Consider the following 23,990-nt stretch of genomic DNA (forward strand, 5'->3'; position numbering starts at 1 on the left):
AACATGAAAATGTTACCATTTACTGTTAGTTTCTTATTTTGACGAGAAAGAAAACATCCCCAAGTACTCAAATCAAATTAAGGCCTCAGGAGGCGAGTTTCACCAATTGATTTTAGAACCTGATGTGTTTTTTCACACCTGTGTCTGCCGTGAAAAGAACTGAACGAAAGGCAAAATCTGACTCACTGTCCACCACCTCCATCAGCCCTCAAATCATGAATTAAAAGCTGCAGGTTGCCACCAAATGGCTCAAGTACTTGTTGAAGCCACGCTAAAATGAATATGACAGTTTTCTGGTGTGCTCAGCTTCCTCTCTTATCATTAACACTCAATTATTTATCCACCCGAAATGTTCCTTTACATCCACATCTACTTGTTCTTTGAGGTAAATGGAAGATTTTAGCGATGGCTTCAGGAGGTGTGGATGTACATTTCAGCTAATGAAGCACTACATTCATTTTGAATTATTCAAACCCTGCATTTTGTCCTTCTCTAATACGGTTTCACAGGTAATGCTTCAAACTAATTTAGCAAAATGGCCCAAAAATGCACTCTCTTTAGAAGAGACGATGACACCTAAGTGTTGCGGGGCATTATCGTAGATGATTTACAACTTTAAAAGAGGCTGTGAAGGTCTTGGTGGAAGCCCTTTGTTTAGATCGCATGATTATAATCATCCTTTAATTATATTAGAGGGGATATAATCTCATTACAGAGAGAATACACCGTTAAATGGCTTATCCTTGGCTCAGAGGTACTTGGTCAGATAGCGGAGTCGTGCAGCTTGAGTCAGAGTCACAAACAAGTGTGGAAAAAAAGATGGGCTTAGTGTGTGTTGTGAAGAAACACCTGCCATGAGCTCCAATAGCCATTATCCCCCAACCTTTAGAAAAGCCCTCCTACACACACGCTGTATAATAGAAGTCAACCCCTAGCCCCCTTCGAGACTCCAAAAGTCAAAAAGCAAAAGGACAGCTGACTGACAGACAGAGGGGGATTAGTCACAACGGATCACATGCTCGCACGCACACACACACACACACACACAGATTTTCTCATTCCCTATCACACAGTTTCTTCTTCCGATGCAGAATTAAGATAACGTCTCCTTTGCGATCACCTGCGTCCACCGCCAAACCCAAACGGTGTCCCTCACACAGCTACTGCAGCCATATAAAAAAAGCGGTTGTGTTACCACCCCTCCCTCACACACACACACACTGTCAAAACACACACACATACATACAGTGTCTGTCTATCCAGCTAAATCCAACCCAGAGAGTCTGGCAGGGAGCAGACAGCGTGGAGAAGCCGTCTCCTCCAAGGCAACATTAGCTTGGGAGACTGAGCACAGAGGAAACACTCCAGAAAGAGAGAAGACAAGGAGAGAAAGACAGAAGTAGATAAGTGAAAGGGAAGAGGGACAATTAGGGGATAAAGAAGAGGTAGAGATCCCTGCTTCTTTTGTTGAGCAGCTAGAGCTCACAGAGGATTTACAACAGACCTATATAAAGACGGAGAAAGACAGATGATGAACCACAACATCTGGGACGAATATTTCCCCGGTGCTTTGGTCCCCTTCTCTTGGGTTCACTCACTCCATTTGGCATAGTGTTGTCGTGACAACACGAGGGCCGTCAAAGGATGGGTAATCCTACTGTAATTAGCATAGAACGCACAGACGCACACATTCACACTGGAACGACGGCGACCCGCTGAATATTTATGGAGAAAAGTTCAACAACAGTTCCTGCGTGGTTTCGTCTTTTTTTATTTGCCTCTGATCAGACGTTTTCACAAGTGTTGGTCTGGATGAATGCGCAACACAGTTACATTATTAACATCACAAAAAGTCACACAAAGAAGAAAGAGGTGCGTTCGTGTACATGGCAATGCATTAGGGGCAGGAAAAGGATGAGACAACAAAACAGGGCTGACTAGTAAAAATAGACTTTCATGTTTCTAAGTGTTGGAGTGAGCGGGGATGGATCCAAGTGACTCGTGACAGAGCTGGGTGGCTTTCTTGAGGTGGTCCTGGTTGATATTTATTGTCCTTTCAGAGGGCCAAGCTCAGGCCTGCTGGACCCTGTTGGTCCCTGCTGTCTTCAGGATGTCGGACAGTGTCACCGCCCCCCTGTTGTACTCACAATACAAAGGGTAAAAGAGGTGGGGAAAGAGAAAAGGGTCTCTCTCAGGGTGCTGTGTTCAGTGCCTCTAGTCTGGTTCGGTTCTCCACGGGGTTCTGAGGTTGTGTGTCCTGGTGCTGACTCATTCCTCTCTTCCTTCATTTGTGTTTAGTCTGGCCGTCAGTCGCTCGATAATCAGTAATCCCCCACAATAAACTCTTCGTTGCTCCTTCTTTCTTCCTCCCTCGGCTTTAACCTCCAGTCCTCAGCTTGTTCTGCAGACAACGGAGAAAGAAGGAAATGCATCAGAGAGACGGGAAAGGCAAACAAAAACATCAAAATAGAAAAACAGAGGAGAAAGATATTTCACACATGAGAGACGAGACAAAGAGAGGAAAGGCCTGAGAGTACAATAAAAGAGAAGGGGATGAAGTGAGCCCTAGAAGTAGAGAGGAGACCCAAGGGCACTGGATTCCATGTTAGTGATAAGTGCAACCACAAATCCCCACAACTCCTTGTCAATAACCATTTGAACCGGCCTATTGCAGCAGATGCCACTGGATGAAAGCTGCCTAAGAGAAGACGAGCGAGAGAAAATAGAAGAAACAAGGGACATAAGAAGGGAATAATAGAGACAGAATGTAAGAAAGACAGATATCTTCTTTTTCCACTGACCAACTTAATACTAGTGTTGTGGATCAGATAAGTCGGCATCATTTCTCCAAAGGAATCTGAGTTTATTTTTTGCACTACTGAACTGACCATAAATTGATTATTGATAAAAACAGTTGCTCCCAGCATCGCCTTCTGCACTATAAAGACAAGAAAGCAGACTTTGAAGAGAACACCTAGAGGACGGTTCCAGTGTATTACAACTTATTTCAGTAGTTCGGGGCAACATTTCTTTTGGTTGTGGTATCACTTTCCGCAGTATCATGGTAACTGCTGAGATCTGGGAACACTAGAAAGAATTCCAACGAGGCAAAATATTCTCGAGGTGCAATAATCCAACACACATCTGGACAGATACGGACTTCAGTAAAGGCTCCCCGTGGAGGCTTCCACTCGGTGTTTCTTAACTATTTAGTTTGTGTGTATTCTCCAGGTCTTGCTCGCAGCCTTTTTCCTTAATGCCTTTGCTGGGCCATTGCTAAGCTTCTTTGGACATTACTACCACTTGATCTCACCCATTGATTTGTGGACTTCTGGTTTAAAGCTTCTAATATAGCACTTGGAAGTCAATTTTTTCTCTTTTGATACCAGACATAAGAAAAGTAGTGGAACTGTAAGAACTCTATGTACGACATGGTAGCAGCCTGTCAATCAAAAGGGAGCACTGCAGTAAAACAAACCCTGCTTTATCCTTTATTATATTCTAAATAAAACCATAATTTACAAAATTAACATAATGCTGCATTGAAGAACTCTTTACACTATCAATTGAGCCCATAGACATATTAGGAAAATGTTAATCAAAGCTACAAGTCGGCTCATTTTCTCACAGAATTCTATTCAATCAGACAACCAGAGGTGTCGCCCCCTGCTGGCTGCTAGAAAGAAAGCATATTTGAGGCATTTCCAAGTCTATGCATAAGATTCAAGCAAGAACGCGCAGAACTAGTAGTCAAAAACCCCACAGAAACAGCTTTAAACCAATCGAGCATCAGCCATAACAGAACAGCGCCACATAAAATCCAGTATCAAAGTTGATTTTACTGCACTGTAACATTTAGTCACATTTATTCAGCAGCATTTATTTAGTATCCGTTACACTCACTGAGTCAAGACGAGCTGCTGACTGCAGTTTTAAGTGTCACAGCACTCCCTGGCCTCGTGCCACTTTACACAGAAATGACTCCAGAGGATTCCTGGCAGTGTGTGGCACAGATTTTAAATTTAAGAAAAAGAAAACATTGGTAGTGGATCAGTGCTTGAGGAGTTGAGTTAATGTATTCAGCTTCTTGAGAAAGAAAGTTGCATAAAAGACGATGCAAGTTCAGCCAGCATATCGACACTGCACTTGAACATCTGGAGTGTCAGTTTGGAAGTTGCAACGGATGTTTTTAACAGACTAGTTGTTGAATTTTACCCATTCTCTTTATTTTATCCTCCAAATAAGTCTTTATAACCTGAGGGTTTGTTTGTCTCATCTTCTGTCTGCTCCTGTCTCCATGTTTTAGGCCACAACTTGATGAGTAAAACACTATTGCTGACAGCCAAATTGGGATTTTCCTTTAATATAATCATCAAAATATATGAAATTAAAAGCACAAATATCTTCTGAGTCGAGATTTAATTGCATAAATGTTGAAATGACAAATTAAATCATTAACGCACTTAAGAGCACTATTGACTGAGATGCGTGCGCTAAACATGCCGCAGTTTTTCATTCCTATCCCTGCAAATATTATACCCTCTAAAAACACAAACGGGAATCTATCTCAGCCCTTTGAGTATAAAGGCGATGGAAGGGTCAGTCTAAAAAATGAAGTAGAGAAGGAAGAGATAGGGAGCAAAAGGCAGCCATGCAGCGAGAATATGGAATGAGGAGGCAAGCAGTGGATGGAGAGATCGGCCTGCGTGATAAACTCCTATTCACAGAGAGAGAGAGGGAGAAGAAGGAGAGACTTTATCTGTCCTTCGACTGCGTCTTTCTCACTGTTTGCTATCAGACCTGTTAAGTGCTGAATGCATTAGAAATGCGACTAGGGATGAAGGGATAGTGGACGGAGGGAGTGAAGGAGGGATGGCGGCAGGGCGAAGAGGGCATAAAAGAAAGCAAAAGTGGGTCTAAATGTTATCACTGACTGGTGATAAGAACGCTAATTATCAGTGACAGAGGCCGGGCAGCTGACAACTCCTCTGTCTCGACTGACTCCAGCTGAAGGGTCGCCATTCTTAAACTGAGATTTTCGGGATTTCGTTTTCATCCTCGGCTAGATGGCATCTTGGACAACTCTATCTATACCGCTGCAGTTTTTAAGTGGAATATAAGATTTGAAGGCGAAGGACGGAGAAGGGGAAAGAGATTTTGTCGTCTGAAAGCTGCTTGAGCTATGCTATCAAGCGCCTTTGATGGAGAAGGCGAGAGGATGAGAGGCTTTCGTTAGAGGGCACGTTTGGATCTCCTGATCTCCGGAGGTCAAAGTCACGTCCTTTGACATTTGTTCTTGGTGCAGCTTCCTGCTCGGCTCTGATAAAGCTGTGTAAACATCCTAATCACGAAGAAGCATCAGCTCATATCAATCCCACTCCATTTCTTTCCCCCCTATTTTGTCGGCTGTGTAATTCTGCATATTATTCCTTTAAAGCCTTATCACAAAACTGTTTCTTTTGCACCTAATGACTTTAAAAGCAAGTCTTAGACAGATAAGCGCAGACGAACAGGAGTGTGCTGTGATTGCTGCGGGGTGATAAACACAAGCGGATTACCATAGCGTCTCAGGCTTGCTTCCAAACAATTTACAAGATCATAACAGCATCCGGACTGTGAACACACCCTTGCTGAATCTTGACGAGGCCACAGGTAGCTCTCTTAAACGCACGCACGCCCGCACACCCACGCAATGAATAAAACATCATGCAATTTACGTGATGTATAGTTTAAAAATCTGCCTGCATCTGACTTTTAGATCTAATATTAATACTCACGAGAGTGAGCGAGACGACACAAAACTCGGTTTTCCCCATTTCCGGGAAAACAATGCAATTGTAAAAAAAAATCTAATAGAAAAGCTCTATGAATGCAAATTGAGTCTTTTTTAGGGGCAATAGATGTTACATATTGCAAAGCAAGAGGGGGGGGAATCAAGTTAATATCAAGCAGAGTGGCATTGCTATTACCATATATGTGTTTGACTGCGGGAGACAAGAGGGCGGGAAAACATTTGCACTTGGCAGTGAAAGGAAAGAGCACGGACAGGACAATGGCATCTAACTAGCAGCTGCTAGTCCCTTGGTTTTATTACATTAAAACACACACAGAGGCAGTCGGGGGGGAATGCCTGTGTCAGCAGGTATTATGGAAATAGACCGTTAGGTTTAAACTGGCTATTTAAAGTGAGCTTTATTCAGGCGCCACTAGTCCACTGGAAATTCTATTCTCCTGTCTAAAAGCAAGGAGCCGGCGCATGTAAATGGATGCTAGTGTGTAGATTTTATAACTCGTTTAGACATTTTATAAAGGGAATGACTGCTCTGCTGTAGCTACCACACACATCTATGAACAACATCTACGAACACACAAGGATTCCACTAAAGTCTACACTAACCAGAAAAAGCAGTGTCACAACTTACACATTATCTGTCCACAAGGGTCTGTGCAAATACTTGTCATTCTTTTCCGAAAAAGAAAAGCGTTATTTTAAAATTGTTGCAGTGATACAAGTTTCATATTTATGCATTCTCTTATTGTGCAAACATTTAGTTGCATACAATAAAATGTTCATTTGTTTAAGCAGCTGCAATCAAAATGATTCAACCCTGCTGAGTCTGTAAGGGTTCAAACATTAAAGGTTTTCTGACAATCAGTTGTGACAAATTACAACTCTATGAGGTTGTAATCAAACTGTTATTGAAAATGTGGAACCGAGCCTCTGTAAGTTTTTGAAATACAGTCATGTCATAACTATTCATTCCCTATCTAATATTGGTCTTTTTTTTAATCACTTAGAGTAAGGGTTGTTTAATAATTTTGATTTCATCTGTATTCATAACACTCAAAAGACAGAAATAAGTGTAACAAATCGTGTTCAAATGAGATAAGAAAAATGCTACAAGAGTCATAGTTTTTTTTTTTTTTTGAGCGAATACACACCTGTTTAGCTTCGTTGACACATGCAAGGTACTGAGCCGCGATGCTGGAGCAGTTGAGGGTTTTCCCAACATTCTCTTTGTAGCAGGTGAGGATCTTGCCTTGCAGGTCTGGACACACAGGATACATCTCATACCTCCTGTTGGGGTGAAAGAGGGAACAAATTAGTGTGAAAACAGGAGAAAAAATGGTGGTAAAGAGGAGGGGAGGACGGGGCAGGAGGAAAAGAGAGAGGGGTGAGAGTTAAAGGGAAGGGACAAAAGTGTAAAAATCATAAAGTAAACACAGTGTTGCATAGTATATTGATACTAGAAAGGTATTGCTGACATTAAAAACTATACCATATTGTGTTAGTATTGATACTTTGAAAGTGACACAGTTTGAACAGAAGTCATTTGTCCCCTTCACTTTCACTCTATACAGGCATACTGAGCATACCCTGGAGATTAATAGTGACCAAAAATGGTTGCAAAGAAACTTGTGATCTGATCAGACTATCAAAGGAGATGCACAAAGAAAAGCAATCCAGTATTAAGCTACATGGCTAACAGTCAGGGTGTACTGATGGACACCACAAGGTCTGTTTGTAAGAAATGCTTCCTATTTCCAACAGGATTTCAAGAGCATCAGGTTAGCAAATGTTACATATAACATAATTACATTGTGTTCATATCCTCAAATAGATGTCAAAAATAAGATTTTTCTTGTGGCAAGCAAACTTTTACTACAATCGGAGCTTGACGAGCAAATACGCCAAGGGGCAATAATACCTGTTAAAACTGGCTTTATCTTCTGAATTTACTTATCGTTGTAGCAAACATCATAACATGCAAACGTATTGTACATGAAGTTGCTAAAAATCAAGTGTTCACAAGTATGTAGATCAACAGCACCAGTTGTAAAGGATTATCTATATTCCAGAAAGACAGTAGCTGAATAAAATGTGCACTAAAGTCCTGCTCGGAATAACTTCCTTAATGGTTTAACCTTGAAACAACATTGTGATGTGAAGGTGGAGAGATGTGAATATGGAAAGAACTGATCTTAAGAAAGAGTTCTTCCACTTCTAGATATGACAATGTATGAACACACTACATATTCATCTTCTGTTGCTTTATGACTTCTTTTCACAACCTCTACTGTCTAAATCATTTCTATTATTTTTCACATTTTAAGTTCTATCCTCTGTCATATCACTACTCTTCTTTATATTTTAGGTTTTATCCATCAGTATCAATATCTTATCTGGTCATTTTTACCGCATACAAGCTCGTGATGTTGAGTCGATTGAGCCATACTGCGGTCTACATTGTTTGTGCATCCCTTGCCTTTTCTATTATTACTGTCATTCCACTCCAAAATACCTGAAGCAAGAATCGGTATTACAGTATCTGGGAGGAAGGTGAGAGGTCAATCCAACCTCCACAGCCTGCTGTGTTGACCACTCCACTGTGTGCACTACAATACATCAACAGTGAGGCCGGAGGGTGTTCGAAAAATGGTCAATCCAACAACAATGGTCTCATTTCTTGTAAAAAGGGATCCATCAGTGCCATGGGACCTAACAGAGGAGTGACTGCTCCACCAGTCGATACGTAATACAAAGCAAATGAAGAGAAGAGTCCGTTTAATGTCGACAAACCTTACTTGTTCCAATGTGATGATGATAATGATGATGAGGTTGAAATTACCAGCAAGCTAAATATACCCTACCGCTAAATTAGTTTCTCTTCTTATGTCTTAACGCCCTTTAAAAAGGTCTCACAGAAGAGAGTATTGATCACTCTACTGGGTATTAAGTAATCCATCCATCGATTCACAACGGCTCCCTGAGAGCGTCAACCATTTACAAACTGTGTAGCCATCACCTTGGACTGCTTTAAGTGGAAATTTCCACTTTTCAGCTTCCATGAGGAGGTTGCTGTTGTAGAATGTGAATGCTAATATGACTGCGTAAAGGCAACACTTCACTAACTTAATATGTGCGAATATGTCCTTGAGGTCTGCTCCAGCTTTAGTGCTTCTATCTTAGCTGGTGACACATACTACATTTAACTTCAGTGCGTTTAAATGGGACTTTTTTTGGTAGATACATGCAAGTGTTGGATCCTCTCGCCAATCTAAGTTGTAGGACGTCCCACCGGCATTAGTGCCTTGCCCAACATTAACTGCTTTTGTCTGTCTCTTCACACACCCCATAAAAATCCATAATGGCGATACATGCACATGCTTGGCCTATTATGCTAATAGTGGTGTCATCGTTTTGCTCACATCAGTGCCCAGGACACTTCATCTGCCCCACTAAACACGCCTTGCATGGGTGTGAAAGGCAAAGAGATTTTGCCCGTCAGCAACTCTTGAGATCTCAAAGGAATATCGGGGGGTGAAGCTGAGCCCCTGTAGTCAGAATCAGATGTTTGATTTGCCCCCGAGAGAGAGAAATTACCCCTGCGTTGGATGCAAAGCAGGGGATTGGTCGCATGGGTCATTACCCAGGGTGCAATGCAGCAGGAAGTTGTTGCAGTGGAGATGTGTACTTATGTGTGGCACCACATGGTCATGTTTGTTAAGGGTGCCGCAAAAATCTATAGTCCTTGTCTGTGCAGGTCAGTGACAATTTGTGGTAGAAGTGGTCTCCAGATATTCAGCAACCTCAAAGGGGACATGAACACATCAATACACTAATTAACTATCCAGTACCCTGCTCAGTTGCTGCATTGAATTGTCAATTTTTTTGAGAATTTATTGGAAATATAAATCACAGAGTTAGAGGAGCACCATTAGTGATTTAGGCAAACCATTTTGAATTTCTGTTTAGTGCAGTTTTGAAAGGGAAACGGTTCATCTCGACTAATTGCAGCTCTTTACAGCATTACTCCCAGTCTTTATGCTAAGCTATCTTCACCTACTGCTTGTTGTATTCTTCATATTGAGCACACAGATAGGAGTGGCATCAATCTTCTTATATAGAGTGGGGACGGGCAGTATTTTTTCGTTGTCATTGGGCAAAAATTCCATACAAACGTTTAGTATATATTGTAATTCAAGCGCTCTGAGAGGAAATCAGACGTTTGTAGTTTATACAATCCAGACTTCAGTCAGTCACAGCTTTTCATTCAGATCAGGTGAGACAGTATAAAGATCAACCACAGTAGAAGAAGGATGCGGCTTAAGAAAGTGGAGGCAAAGCTGCAGAAAGAGGGCTGTTTTTTATAAATTCTTATTGTTCAACTTCTTCCAGACTTCGACCTACCGCAGCTTTAACCGTCAGCAATAAAGTGAATAAGTGAGGGACTATTTCTTCACATTTTGCCTTTTTCCAAGTTAGGTCTATACCCCGAATAATACCTGACATTTACCACTTTCAGTGCAGGCTGGAACATTATACTGTTGGGTGTGGAGAAGGTTCTGCATTTGTGGATCCATCAGGGAGAAATTCAGTCATTTGCTAGAAGGCATGACAAGGCCATTGCTCTGCGTCAGGGTATTGAACGATGACAGCAGTGCTAGCAGAAATCGCTGCCATCCTATTCCTATGGATCCTGGCGCTCATTTATTACACCGCCTATGGGCATCTACAGGGACGAGAGCAGCCACATACACCCACTAATTACTTTCTTAAGCGTTTGCTTTAATGCCAGGTGCATCCTGCTGATACAAACCGCAGTGTTTATCACCAGTAATGGCCTCTGAGAGAGAGAAAGAGAGAGGAAAAGAAAGGAAGACAGAGGAAGGTGGGGGTGGAGAGAAGTGAAGAGTATTTCTCGATGAGAAACTAAACAGTGGTACTTCTATTTTTTGCTTGCTCTCTCGTTCTCTCTGAGGGGAAGGGCCTGAGACAGTGGTTGAGTTAATCATAGAGACAATAACACTGTCACACACACTCTGTGGCGGCACGCAGCATCCTCTATCATCTGTCATTAAGATTAACATTAAGTTCCTGCTGCCAGCCACACAGAGGCGGCGAGGAAAGACTACAAGTTCCCCTCCTTCCCCCTCAGTTTTACATTAAATGCCCTCATGTCATTTGCTATCATGTGACTGCTGTAGCGTTATGCAGCAGGGTGAGCAGATGTAAAAACAATAGACATGTCATACCATGAATATGCTATACCCACTAGAAGATTACGTTTTTTTTACCTTTAACATATGAAACCTATTTATATTATCTCGCTCAGCAACAAAAGGTCGTGAACTGTATCAGAGCAATTAATACAGAACTCATTAAAAGCTATCAGTACTATCTGAAAAGCTTTTTGTTTTTGAAGTCACTTGCTGGCCTCAGGTAATCACAGAGTTTTTTCAGCCTTGTTATGGAAATACACTGAAGTTACCGTACACGGTTGTAGGCAAGCTGAGGGGGGATTTTGCTACTTGTGTTTAATTACAATTTACACCAACAATGCCTCAACACATAACTATATCAAATACCCCGGAAAACAAGGCAAACATTAGGTTCTTCATGTTGTAGTCACAGCAAGATAGTTCAAAGTATCCAGGGTTAAATGTTGCAAAGTGGATACAGGGTACATTCTTCCACTGTGGGAATCACAAGCTATCATTATAAATATAGTCGAAAACAACCATGAATCATTCAGTTCCCATGTAACCTGAGCAGCAAGGCATTCATAAACAAAGACACTCTATCAAATTCCCAGAGCAAAAAACTCTTTTTAATACAGTTTAGTTGATGTAAGGGAAATGAAAAAAATGGATGAAGGCCAGAGGCATTGATTTTTTTTTTTTCCCCATTTCTGGGCTCCTCTGGCTGTATAATTTTAATTTAGGTGAACAGGCTGTGATGTGCTCGGGTCAGTGTGTCGGTCAGCGGTTCCTATATTCTTCCAAATGTGATCCCTTACACTCCTGTACTGTTCAAAATACATTGTATGTTCAATGTAATATGTCTAAAATAGCAGGATGAACTACAATGTTTGGCTGGGTTTTGCATTCAACGAGCCAGCATGCTTTCCTGGCCATTTGGACTCATAATCCTTGTGTGGTTGCATCACATCTGTTATGATGTCTTGTATGAATATAAAAAACAAACAAACTTGAGCTTTTGAGAGCAAACAGATAAAAGCTCATTTCACACTACAGACTGCAACGGTCAAAGCTCAAGGCACATTGTGAACAAAACAGAATGTCCCAATTATATGCATACCACAGGAAACAATGAGGAGCTAAAAGTAATGCACACTAAGAGCTAAAAGATGAATTTGTGATTAGGAACACTCCCCCCTCCCATAATCACTAGAAAAAGAATCAATAAGGAAGAGAAACAGAAGAAGAGAAACAAAATTGGAAGTAGTCATCCAGAATTGTTTTCAATCAGGAAAATTGGAATTGTCTTTCAACATCAGCTCATATTGATCATATTTCAAGATGTCCGGAAGTTCCTTGACTTGGCTTTATCTTTACTCCGCCAAGAAACACGGAGGATGATCAGCATTGGTTTGTCCGTCTGTCTGTCTGTCAGCAACATTACTCAAAAAACGAACTAACGGATTTGGATGCAATTTTCAGGGAAGATGAGAAATGGCACAAGGAGAAAGTGATTAGATATTGGCAGTGATGTGGCTTATAGTCTGGATCCACGGATTAGGAAAAGATTTGTGTATCATTGTGAGATAGCGGCATGACAACAGTTGAACACTACGTAAGCTGCCTGCTGATGATCATATGATTGCGATACTACAAATCGACCGCTACATATCAGAAATTGTTTATTTAAAGATTCGATTTGTCGGAAATCATACGACTAAGAGGCCTTGGCGCAGTACTGCACTCTGAGTGCATTTCCTGTTTCTGATCATTATTTCAAAAATGTTCCTTAAAATACATTCTAGTACATGCAAAGCGGCTAGTTATGACCACTCATCTCTAGTTTTCCCTTTTTCCTACTATTTTATCTGAACAAGATTTAGAGGCTCAAGGACTACAACCAAAAGCCACCATTATAGAAAAAGTATTTTTTGTTTTCCTCTCTTGTGGCCCAACAAACAGAAACAGAGACCCACTTGGTCTCCGGCTCTTTACCCCTACAGCCATCATATTAACGTAACTCAACATAAACCCACTCACTTTCTTGTCAGCAGATCACGCATACTATCCACTCAGGCCCAGGCGAAAGTTAGAATGCTTCAGCGTAAACGTCAACACACACAAATCAAAAATTTATTCCACAGGTTACAGAGCCAGTCATTGCCAATAACTGTCCCACATCCTCCCGCCCTCTTTCTCACTCCGCCTTTTTCACAATCTATATCTTGTCTTTATTTCTCTCTCCTTTATTCCTTCCCTCCAACCCCAGGCCTTCATGGGATATTTAATACAACTCCATGTGGTAGGAGACACTGAAATAAATAGAGACATCACAGCAGATATAGTTGGTTATTATTTGCACTGTGTGTGCACCCCCTTGTACCCCGGAGACAGTAAATCTAAACAGTCATATAGGGGTCTCGACTCGTGCCATCAGTAGCAGTAAAGGTCTCTATAACAACTCCTTATCCGACCCAACCCCCCCCGACATAAACACACACACATAAGCCAATCCCTATAGCCTTGATCCACTGATAGAGGCGAGAATGAAAGGGAGGAGTGAGGCGGGTTCAAATATCTACATTACAGATTCACAGCTGTGTGTCATAAATCACAAAGGGAAAGGGAAAGGGAGAGTAAATAAAAAAGTGGACAGCGAGGGTGATGACATTCCTTTGAGAGAAGATGCTTTATTAAGGATAGAGGTGGACAATGTGTGTTTGTGCGACATTGGAAGGCAAATATAAGGTGCAATAATAGCAGAGAGGAGAAGCAGAGAAAACTCCTTCTCGCCTCCTTTGTAAAGTTTTCCTTCAGCAGAGAGCGAAAAAAATGAGAATGAAGGGCAGAAATGAAGGGCTGAACGTGTTCTACTTAACATACAATAAAGCAGAACAGATCACCTGCTCACTGTCCGTCTCCCTCCTCAAGGTGTCCCTATATCATTGAATACAATCCCTCCTTCCAAGCCTCCCGCTGCTCAAGTCAGCACATTTCCATAGAGGGGGCATTTTCTGATGGGTTTATGGCTAAGACTACATTCCTCAAAGAATGTATTGATTGCGAGCCAGAGGATGTATTGAGATCGATGTCTGGATTTTCATACAATATGCATGCGCTAAAGCCAATAGAAAGTACAAGGAGGAGTATCAGTCCATTTTTCAAAGCAGCTCATATTGACCATGACTACCGTCTGCTGTAGCATCGCAGAGCCGCGCACTAAAATGACATTCATAGATCTCCGTTACTGATACGACATGCTTCGATAGCTGAACAAAGTGCGAGACACACGTGGAAAAAGGTACGTTCATCCGTCATAATTTCAGGTACGTTACAACTCCGAACAAAGACGAGGAAAAAGCACAGCGGGACGAACAAGAACACAATTACAGAGACACCAGAAGCTTCAGTGTCCAGTCGAGCAGTGGATAACGTTAAACTGTCCCCTGCAAAAAGAACTATTGACTGCACAAAATGACTGCAGAGGTTTTGTCTCTAAAATGTACTAAATCTAGAATGGCGATGGACAAATTGCAGAGCACCACTTATTGATTAATATTGCAAGAACAGATTAAACTGTTGCGGGAAAACTGCTTGCAAAAAAATGGAAATTTTCGATTGAAATCAGCTACTCTCCGACCAAAAACCAAGTAAACAAGATTATAAGTCTGGCGTCACTCCCGTGGCTTTGGGCTTAAAACACCAGCCATGAACTGCAACAGCCTCAGTTTAAGTCTGATAATTGCATCTCTTTCTTTTATTTCCTGAAATCTTTCTGATGATATCTCATAAAGGCATAAAACGGCCACAAAATTAAGATCACTACTCTGAAGCTTGAGTGCATCATGTTAAAAGGCACTTCGCTTGGTTTCTAAAAATGAAAATAAAGTTGTTGCAAGAAAAGTTTCTGCAGTTGCTTCTGTAGACTTGTTGCCGTTCTCTTTAACAGGATTTTTCTGTATTTAAAGTTGGAATACAGGACTTCTACATTCAATCTGTGTGGACTATGGCAGAGTTTGAAATCTGGTGTCGTCAACCAGCAACGAATGTGGACGGGAGCTACAGATGGTGTAGGCTAGGTTAACTTCAGCTAGTATGGCTGATGACAGAAGGCGTCCAGGAAAAGTTTCTCCAGCTCCAGATTAGTGATAGACATGAGCAGTTAATCAAGAAGATTAAAAACCATTTTGAGATAATCGACACTGGCTGATGGGGGTACATTGGGTTGGTTCACATTGGTTACTACAGCCTGATTGACTACTGCAGCTAATAGATTATTTGTTCGCAGCGCAAAGCCAGGCTTCCATTTCAGCAAGCCTTCAATCTGTTTACTGCAGTGTTAGAAGTCAATACGCTTACCAGACTAGTAGGAGATGCTCCCATCTGCTGATCAATGCTGCTGCTTAGGGCAGAAAAAGTTTATTTGCATGAATAAGTTCAGTTTCTACAGTACCTATGAGCTTTTATTTAGTTGACACATTGTTTTTAAGACTGAGGCAAAGCAGACAATAACTGTCAAATCAATGTTCATTAAACATTAGAAATGATGTGTTTTTTAGGTGCAAAAGAGACAAAATACATAATATCAGCCTTACATATCTGCCACCGGCCATCCTGCTCTCTAGTAATTGGCACATCAGCAATAAAAAACTCCAGATTCAAAGAAAAACAATTAAAAACTTGCATGCACAGGCAAATCTACAATCTAAAATAAAGAAAGAAAGTGTCCAAAGGTGAGGACAAACATGGATTCTAACTGGTGAAACAAGAGAAATACCTGATAACAGTCACAGGTGTCGCCTTACTGCTCTTGGACGGGACACATTTGGTTATATAGCTATCACATTTATATCACAATTATTGTGTAATTACTTTCACTGTTAGAAGGGAGACACAAACGTTTCACGGGATCAAGCAATTCTGATAGCAGAAGAAGCCATTTGTTCTGTTTTAACATGACTATTAATGCCATTATCATTAAAAAAAACACTTGACTGAGAACAGGAAGAAGTGATATTATGGTCTAATTTAGTCAGGTTTCACAACAGAAACAACTTTATCTCATATCTAATTGCTTCTTTTGCCCAGATTTTTACAACCTTCACAAACAACACATGCTGTAGCTCCATTGACAGTATGGATTACTTTCATCTCCCGCCAGATTGAGTTCCCAATCACCACATTGTCTATTTATCATCATTTGGGTCTACTCAGGGGTTAATAGGGTTAAGAGGTGGGTGCCGGTTCCCCCTTAAAAAGCCCTCATGTTCCCTCTAGTTAAGGCAGGCGTCAGTAATAAGGGGAGTAAATAAATACAAATGATCCAGTTAAGGAGAAAAATGACACACATTTCGCTCACGCTGCTTTTTAAAAGCAGACCTGAGTGACCCCCTGCAGTGAAATCCATCAGCATGGATCAGAGATTGAATGAGAGAGAAAAAAAAAAGAGAGAGGATGGGACAAAGCAAGATTCAAGGAAAGCGTGAAGGGATAAAAGACTGGCCAAGATTGGAAAGTGAGGGAGGGGGGCAGGAGTAGACAATAACGAAGAGCGAGTGAGTGAAAGAGATTTAAATTAAGACAGAAAACACTGTTCCTACACTAAGTGAGCATGGAGGGGGAGGAAGAAGGATGAGTGAGTGAGAAGAGGAGTCTGTGTCCTCTCTGACCCTCTTTGTAGACACTTGTACAAGGACAGCGGCCTCCAAATGCTTGAGATTTTTTCTTTATAAATCACAAAACACGCCATGAAAGATTTGTCAGACACACCCCAGAATTCCATTGTGATTGGTAAATGTGCAGTATGTGCTATCTGCAGTGAAAACATGCTATATATCTGTTCCATCATTCACGTCACTGTGCCGTATAGTGGATGAAAATAACAAACAACACAGAAAGGTAATAAAAGCCGTGAGTGGCCTATCCATTTACAGAGCAGTGGAGTCACTAAATCGACTACTAAAAAGTGTGCATGTGCATCGTGTGTTGCACCCACACAGGTCCCTGGAATGGTGTGTGCTTTTTACAGCCAGCACAGGAAGCTCTTAAGAGCAGAAGAAGAGCTTTTAAAGCAGTTATTGACTTCTGGCTCCTCAGCTGACCACCATCTTGTCCCTGCACCCAGGTTGCCTAGCTACAGAACTGTGGTTCACCCTCACCTGACAGAGGGGTCAGAACGCTGCTCAGCCTGTCCTGCCTCGCCGCCAACGACTTCACAGAAAAACACCTCCGTGATTGCGACTGAAGTACTTTGCAATTATCTGTCTGCTAAATTAATTCTTGTCATTTTTAGTAATTAAATGTGCTGCTTGGCGCAATTAAACATCAATAAATCACTACTTCATTAATTTTGGGACATCACTATTATTCCCTTAAACAAACAGGAGCGCTGCCAAGAAATGGAAAGCCTATGCCGTGCTCTGCGCCTTATTTACATTTTGAAGCAGCAGGTTGGATTTTGCAGGAGAACCTGCTGGTTTTTCTCCAGAGTATTCAGTCTCTTCAGTAACATAAACCAAAGGCACAATGCAATAGTTCTGCAATGATTTGTTGCAGGACTATGGTACTGGATTGCATTACATTGCACAGAACATCCCTATTTTGGGTCCACAACCTCTATGACCAGAAGAAAGGCAAACTACCGGAAGGCAATCTTTTTTTTGTTTGTTTCACTGCAACTTTAAGTATCATAGCTATTTTTAACATGACATGCAGATGTTTAAAAAATGCTCTTCACAAGCAATAGGGTAAGAATTAGCGGGTGATATTGCTTCAATCAATCAATCAGACTGTATTTGTACAGCACTTTTCAGACAAATAGAATGTAACGCACACAAACAAAATACTATAACTCCTTCAAATTGGCAAGTAAATGACTATGTTACACATGAAGGACTCAGTAAAATCAGGGAATAAGGAACTGAGCAGGTGCTACTCTAAATAAATTAGTGAACGAGAATAAACCAGAGGTAGGAGAAGGTAAATATTCAGAAAAAATAGAAAATGAAAGTGCTAAAAGACAGATAAAATAGACTAAGGTGCTTGCATATGTAGACAAATGCATTATTAAAGTAAAATAAATGAAAATGAATCTAATTAAATATATTAAAAAAGACTACCTAAAAACACAGGTCTTGAGTGTCTTTGCTGGAAGGCTGTTCTTTTTTAAAGGCTGGACTATAAAAATAAAAGTTGCATCACTGTGGATTTTTTTATCTGAGAATTAAAAGGACAATACAGGAAGATCTGAGGGTTCTTGAAGGTTCATAGAATAAAAGCAGATCTGATAAACCAGCAGACCGGCGTAATGTGTGCTTAGTCAATACACATGCAGCTCAGTTTTAAATCATGGGGAAACTAGATGGAGTATTACAGCAGTCAATCCTGCTGGCAATAAAAACATACTTCATTGTTTCTGTATTGGCTTGAGAGATAAGCGACCGCACAAACTGAGATCTGGCTCTTGGAGTTTCACTACCGATGACCAAAAGTTCAAGTCTGTGCTGACTGAGCTGCAGGAAATTCTCCACCATCCACAACTTGATGCCCAAAACACATAAAATATGAATTTAAGTAAATAAACTCAGTTGAGGGTTGCTTGCTGCTGGATGTTTATGGTTCTAAGTGGATGAAAGTGGGGATGAGTGGGCTCTACTTTCTCCTACATAACATGGAGGAGAAGACAGACTGTCAGTTGTGGTCTCTTGACCGAGGCAGCGCGGCGCACCAGTGTTGTGAAGAAAAACAACGAGCCATTTGCATTCAACAAGTTCTGCTCCACTCCTCCTCATTCCACCTTTGCATGTGTGTGTGTGTGTGTGTGTGTGTGTGTGTGTGTGTGAGGAGAGACAAAGCGAGGACTGTGGCTGCTGTTATTGTCAACTGGATTAAATTAAAAACAGATTTATTCAAAAGAGCTAAAAAATAAACAACAGACAAAGGGAGTGAGTGTGTAGCCTCAGGGAGGAGAGGAGTGACAGTGAAGTGACAGAATAAAATGAGGTTTTATTTTCCGTGGCAGACTGTATAGGGGGAAAATGCTTGGCTTAGACACAAATGTGCACATTTAGCCATAAACCCCAAAGTGTAAAAATGTGTCGCCCTTTCAGATCTTCGAAAAACGTCACCATCAAGGTAGGAAACTTGGACGACAACGTTAGAAATGATGTTCTTCATTCCTTAGCATTACATAGCCTTGTCAATTCACCAATATGTGACACTCCTGTCCCATCGCAATTCTGCAGGGACCATGGACCAGCCTCAACAAAGAGGTTCAAAGCCCCGCCAAAGGTTAGCTCTGACAGGAGGCTTAGGACGACGCCAGCGTTCTTTCATTCCACCTTTTCACATAATCACACATCTATCATTTTGCTCTGTGCCTGTCATCTTACATTTCAAACTGAAGCCCCATTGGGTCACTGCAGCCAACACACACACACACACACACACACACACACACACACACACACACACACACACACACACACACACACACACACACACACACACACACACACACACACACACACACACACACACACACACACACACACACACACACACACACACACACACACACCAAACACACACTGGCGATGCAGATATCCGCATGCACATGTGAGCATTCATCCTCACATACAGAAAGCAGACGCACACACGCGTGCATTCTTACATACATGTAGCACAGTAAAGGTCACACAGTCAGAGCTGGATGGCGTGATAATGCATCAGACTTGGATAAACAACTAGTGGTGAATGTGGCAGCATATAAATCAGAAGCAGCGAGAGATAGCCTCCTCTCTACAGGCAACTGGGAACTCTTATCTACAGTCAGTGTCACGGGGAAAGTGAGTAAAAGCTTTGATCCTATGTGCAAGTGCATGTGTGTCTAAAATGCTGTGCGTTACATTATCTGTTACATGTTGTATATATGTACTGTAACGCTACCAAGCAGATCATGATTCATACCAATTCCAGCCACTTGAGAGGCCTATTTTAGTTGTAAGTGTCCATACTCACTTCAGACGGTGTTGTTCATGATGCAGAAATGCCATAAGGTTACTGCATTCCACTGCCTTAATGCACAAAATTGCAACTGTGAGAAAGTCTGACAGGATGTAAATACATATATATGGTTCCATATATAGATGTGTGTGTGTGTTTTTGAGAGTTGTGCGATCGTATGTGTGTGGATGTAATGAGGTCACAGTGATGCAGTAGCGTTCCGGTTGGGAGAGCTCCATCATTCTCGGAAAACTCTGGCGGGAATACTGCGGGAGAACAGCAGGGAACAGCTGTACTGCGCACAAACAACTGCACGTACACACAACCTCATCACTGCACACGCGGCCGTCCCTCCCCTGAGTGGCTACCTCTCACACTTTCATCTATTTCTTCCAACATCGCCAAAGAAAATGGCAACAGTGTGCCGCTGCAATGAATGGACCGTATGCACCTCAGCTACCTGCCGAAGCCTATTTGTACCAGCCATTTGTAAAATTACTCGGGTAACTTATGCATATCACATTCAATAATGAAACTCGCTCAAAAAAGCCGAGACTGCCAATGTCAGTCGAGATACATTCAAAGGGGAGACATAGAAGGAACATTTTTATCTCAGTGTAATTCAATTGAATCGTATTTTTTGCTGCCAAGAATATCTGGTCATGAACCAATCACTTATATTCCCAAACCAGTTTCAGAAGAAAGTAATTATTTCCCAAGCTGACTTATTACAGAGCATCAACCCAGAGAACCCGATGCTGCATGCAGCTGTGACAGAAACGTTCCTCCCAAATCTCATCCACTCCTGAAACCTGATTTTTCTGTCTTGTCCCAATCCTGATGTTACAAAGTAATAACTAAACTCAACCCAACCAGAAGTCCTAATTAAATCTTCCAAATGTGTATATATATTGACATGTTCTAACCCTTGACAGCCAGCCACACATTTATACCCACACATCTCCTCTATTATAATAAACTGCAGCCTAATATCAGCCCTAACACTCTCTTCTTTACGATGACATGAGCTAAAGTGGGGAAATGAAGACATTTTACAAAAGATGTCATCTCACACACTTTATAACATTCTCACATTAACATATCAAATGTTAATTCTATCAAGTATGGATAAGGTGCTGACTCTTTCTTTTTTTTAACTCTCAAGGGGACATTTTCAGCTCTGAGGAAATCAAAAGCCTTTGCGAGACAAAAAAAATATTTCCTCTTATTACTCAACAGAGGCCACAGATAGTATCTTATCTCTGTAGGGTGTCTGTCACAAGAGACACAGCTTTGATGAAACACACACACACACATTGTGCTTCCAAAAGCTGTTCATCATATGAGAGCATACAAACATCATGCATGAACTCGTGCACATAAACAAGGATGGGCCAAACACTCCCCGTTAAATCCAATTAACCCTCAGCTCTGATCCCTCCAATGCATCCCTGCTCTTGTCTTGTAATGCCAGGCCTTCCCGCCATTTCATTAACACACACACCCAGCACACCCACACACACACACACACACACTGTCTTTTCACGATTGTAAACCAGTCACAACCCTGCTAATGCACCTCCTATAATCAAATCCACCAATCGCTGTTTTCTGTGCAAAGGCCCGTGTCACATGACTACCCGCACATTAACCCGACGCTCGCTCGCCGTTAGCGCTGTCATTCTGCGCTAATGTTATTCCATTGGATTTTTTTTCTTCTTTAATGTGATTTGGGAAGTCTCAGCTCCGGCTTCCACGAGTCTCACGATAAACCCCCGGTGGGCTAGGCTAATCGGTTTCCAGCATTTCTAAGGGAGACAATGATCCCAGTGTTAGCGCTGGCTAATGACGAGCTAACACAATCAGCCTGGCCTCCCTAGAGCTGAGCTCAGAGCCAGGGCCCATTCTTGCCCCACCTCCTGCAGGCTCCTCATCCACTTTCACTACATTACTATGGAGCCTAATGGCCTCTTATTAAGAAGACAGATGGAACATGGACGGGAAGGGATTCTGCATCTTCTTGAGTTACATATATGTGTTGGATATGTGCTACAACTATGACAGCTCGGATGTTTAATGTTACCTCCTCAGTGGTTGCATCATTGCTAGGTGTGGCTGTAGCTTGTGCTATTAATAGGGTTAAGACAAAAGGAACACACGCTTCACTCTACTGTAATGTACACTTTGGATAAAAAGAGATACCCAAATCTTTATATAAACATTTCTTTGAGTATCGTGGTCCGGCACAAGGGGCAAAAACTATTATTTCTATTTTATTTTTCGCAGTAAAAAGCAATTATCTTGCATTTCGTGTCTTGATGTGGGTAATGTTGCAAAACTGCTACAAATTATTTGTTGATACAGGCTGATCCAGGTTTGCTGGAGCACAAATATACAAAATAAATGGCACCCCTCTAACACTGAAAAATTAAAAAGGCACACGTCTTGTCTGCTATCATCAGCATGCGATCAGGCTTATCAGCGAACCACATCACCAACATCAACTAATGGGCCAGGCTAATGTGGCTGTGATTGAAAGACGCAAGTTAGAATGTGGCTAGCATAATTCAATAGCGTGTTCACTGGTCCGTACGGACTTCTAATCTTCAGTGAATGCATCATTTTACACAGTACACAAAGGAAGTCAAGATCATAAAAGAAACACCAACCATGCATGACAAAAATCACTCAACTGTTGTCATGTGATTTACAGTTGTGTCCAAACATTTTGGCACTTCTAGACAAATGTCATATTTGGCTGATTTGGAGTTAGAACTTCTGCATCAAAAAGGCAGTAAGATGAGCCTTTCCGTGAATGTTTATGCATGTGCAAAGGTTCTCTTGATCAAACACTGCTTCTTTTAGTCTCCTAACAAATGCCAATTTGAACTTCATCTGTCCCCAGCACCTGTTTCTCAAAGCAAGTCTGGCTCATCCAGGTGTTGCCTCACATACTTCAAACATTGACTTTTCTGATGAGATATCAGATAAGGTTTTCTGACTCTGCCATTGTGTTTGTGAAGGCAACAGCAAATGCTAAATTAAAAAGTTTTCTGGGTCTTCCAGATCTTGTCTTGGCTTCCGCAGCTCCCCTTAACTGCCGTTTCTTAATGATCTTTCACACAATGGAAATTGCAAACTGGAAGTGGCTTTGCCTGCAGAAATCACTGAGCTTCATCTTCAGTGGCTGAGAGGAACCCTGCTTTCTGAGTGTCATCACAATAAAATTTGAGGTCCAAAATTTTGCACAATTTTTGTTTTCTTCTATTTTTTAAGTCAATGAAGAACATTAGACTTACCTGAATTTGGCATTGACTTGGTCTGCAGCTGTATGGTAGTTGTCAGTGGTGACCTTGTAGAACTGAGCGCTCTGTAGAGAGACAGAGAAAAGCCAGTGACTGAAAGAAATGTGTGTGTGTGTGTGTGTGTATATATATATATATATATATATATATATATGATCGTGTTTATGCAAAAGAATAAATTTCAAAAGCGTGGCATGTCTTTATTGCTGAGACCTCCATTCTGTGCAGTCACATTTACACAGCTCTGCCTCATGTTTCAAGCTTCATGAAAATCGAATAGAGACGGACAGTAGGGGCGTAGGTCACTGTGTATTGTCCCCAACACAGAAGCTAACTTTGCAATCTGTAACATATATACGTACAGGTCGGCAAGAAATAAACAGATTAGATATGAGAATGGTTGTGCACTATTGCCTCAGCCTGTGTGTGGATGTGAATTATGGGCATTTGTGTGTATGTGTGTTTGTGCTTGGCCTCTCACAAAAGACGACCATAATAACAGACAGCAATCCTGTAAGGCCACAGGGTCGCTAGTCAACAATGTACAGACCAGCGGTCATAATCCCCCAGTGACCCATAGCAAATGAACCCATAGCAGGACCACTCAACCTAAATTACCTCGTCAAACACGGCCATATAACCTGGCTGCTCGACCATTTATACAACCCACCAAGATCTGTCTTGTCAGCCTTCAGCAGC

At 41.5% G+C, this 23,990-nt stretch overlaps 1 protein-coding gene across 1 annotated transcript in view; it reads right to left on the reverse strand.

Moving 5' to 3' along the window:
- Window positions 1-1,755: 1,755 nt before the first annotated feature.
- The window catches only part of chchd3a (coiled-coil-helix-coiled-coil-helix domain containing 3a), an 86,859-nt gene continuing 64,624 nt past the window's right edge, over window positions 1,756-23,990 (reverse strand). The window contains 3 exon segments of the mRNA XM_022195670.2: window positions 1,756-2,401; window positions 6,943-7,078; window positions 23,286-23,356. Coding sequence (XP_022051362.2) covers window positions 2,378-2,401; window positions 6,943-7,078; window positions 23,286-23,356 — 231 coding nt within the window. The 3' untranslated portion in view covers window positions 1,756-2,377.

Source organism: Acanthochromis polyacanthus, chromosome 1, assembly GCF_021347895.1.
Source record: "Acanthochromis polyacanthus isolate Apoly-LR-REF ecotype Palm Island chromosome 1, KAUST_Apoly_ChrSc, whole genome shotgun sequence".
Classification (NCBI taxonomy): domain Eukaryota; kingdom Metazoa; phylum Chordata; class Actinopteri; family Pomacentridae; genus Acanthochromis; species Acanthochromis polyacanthus.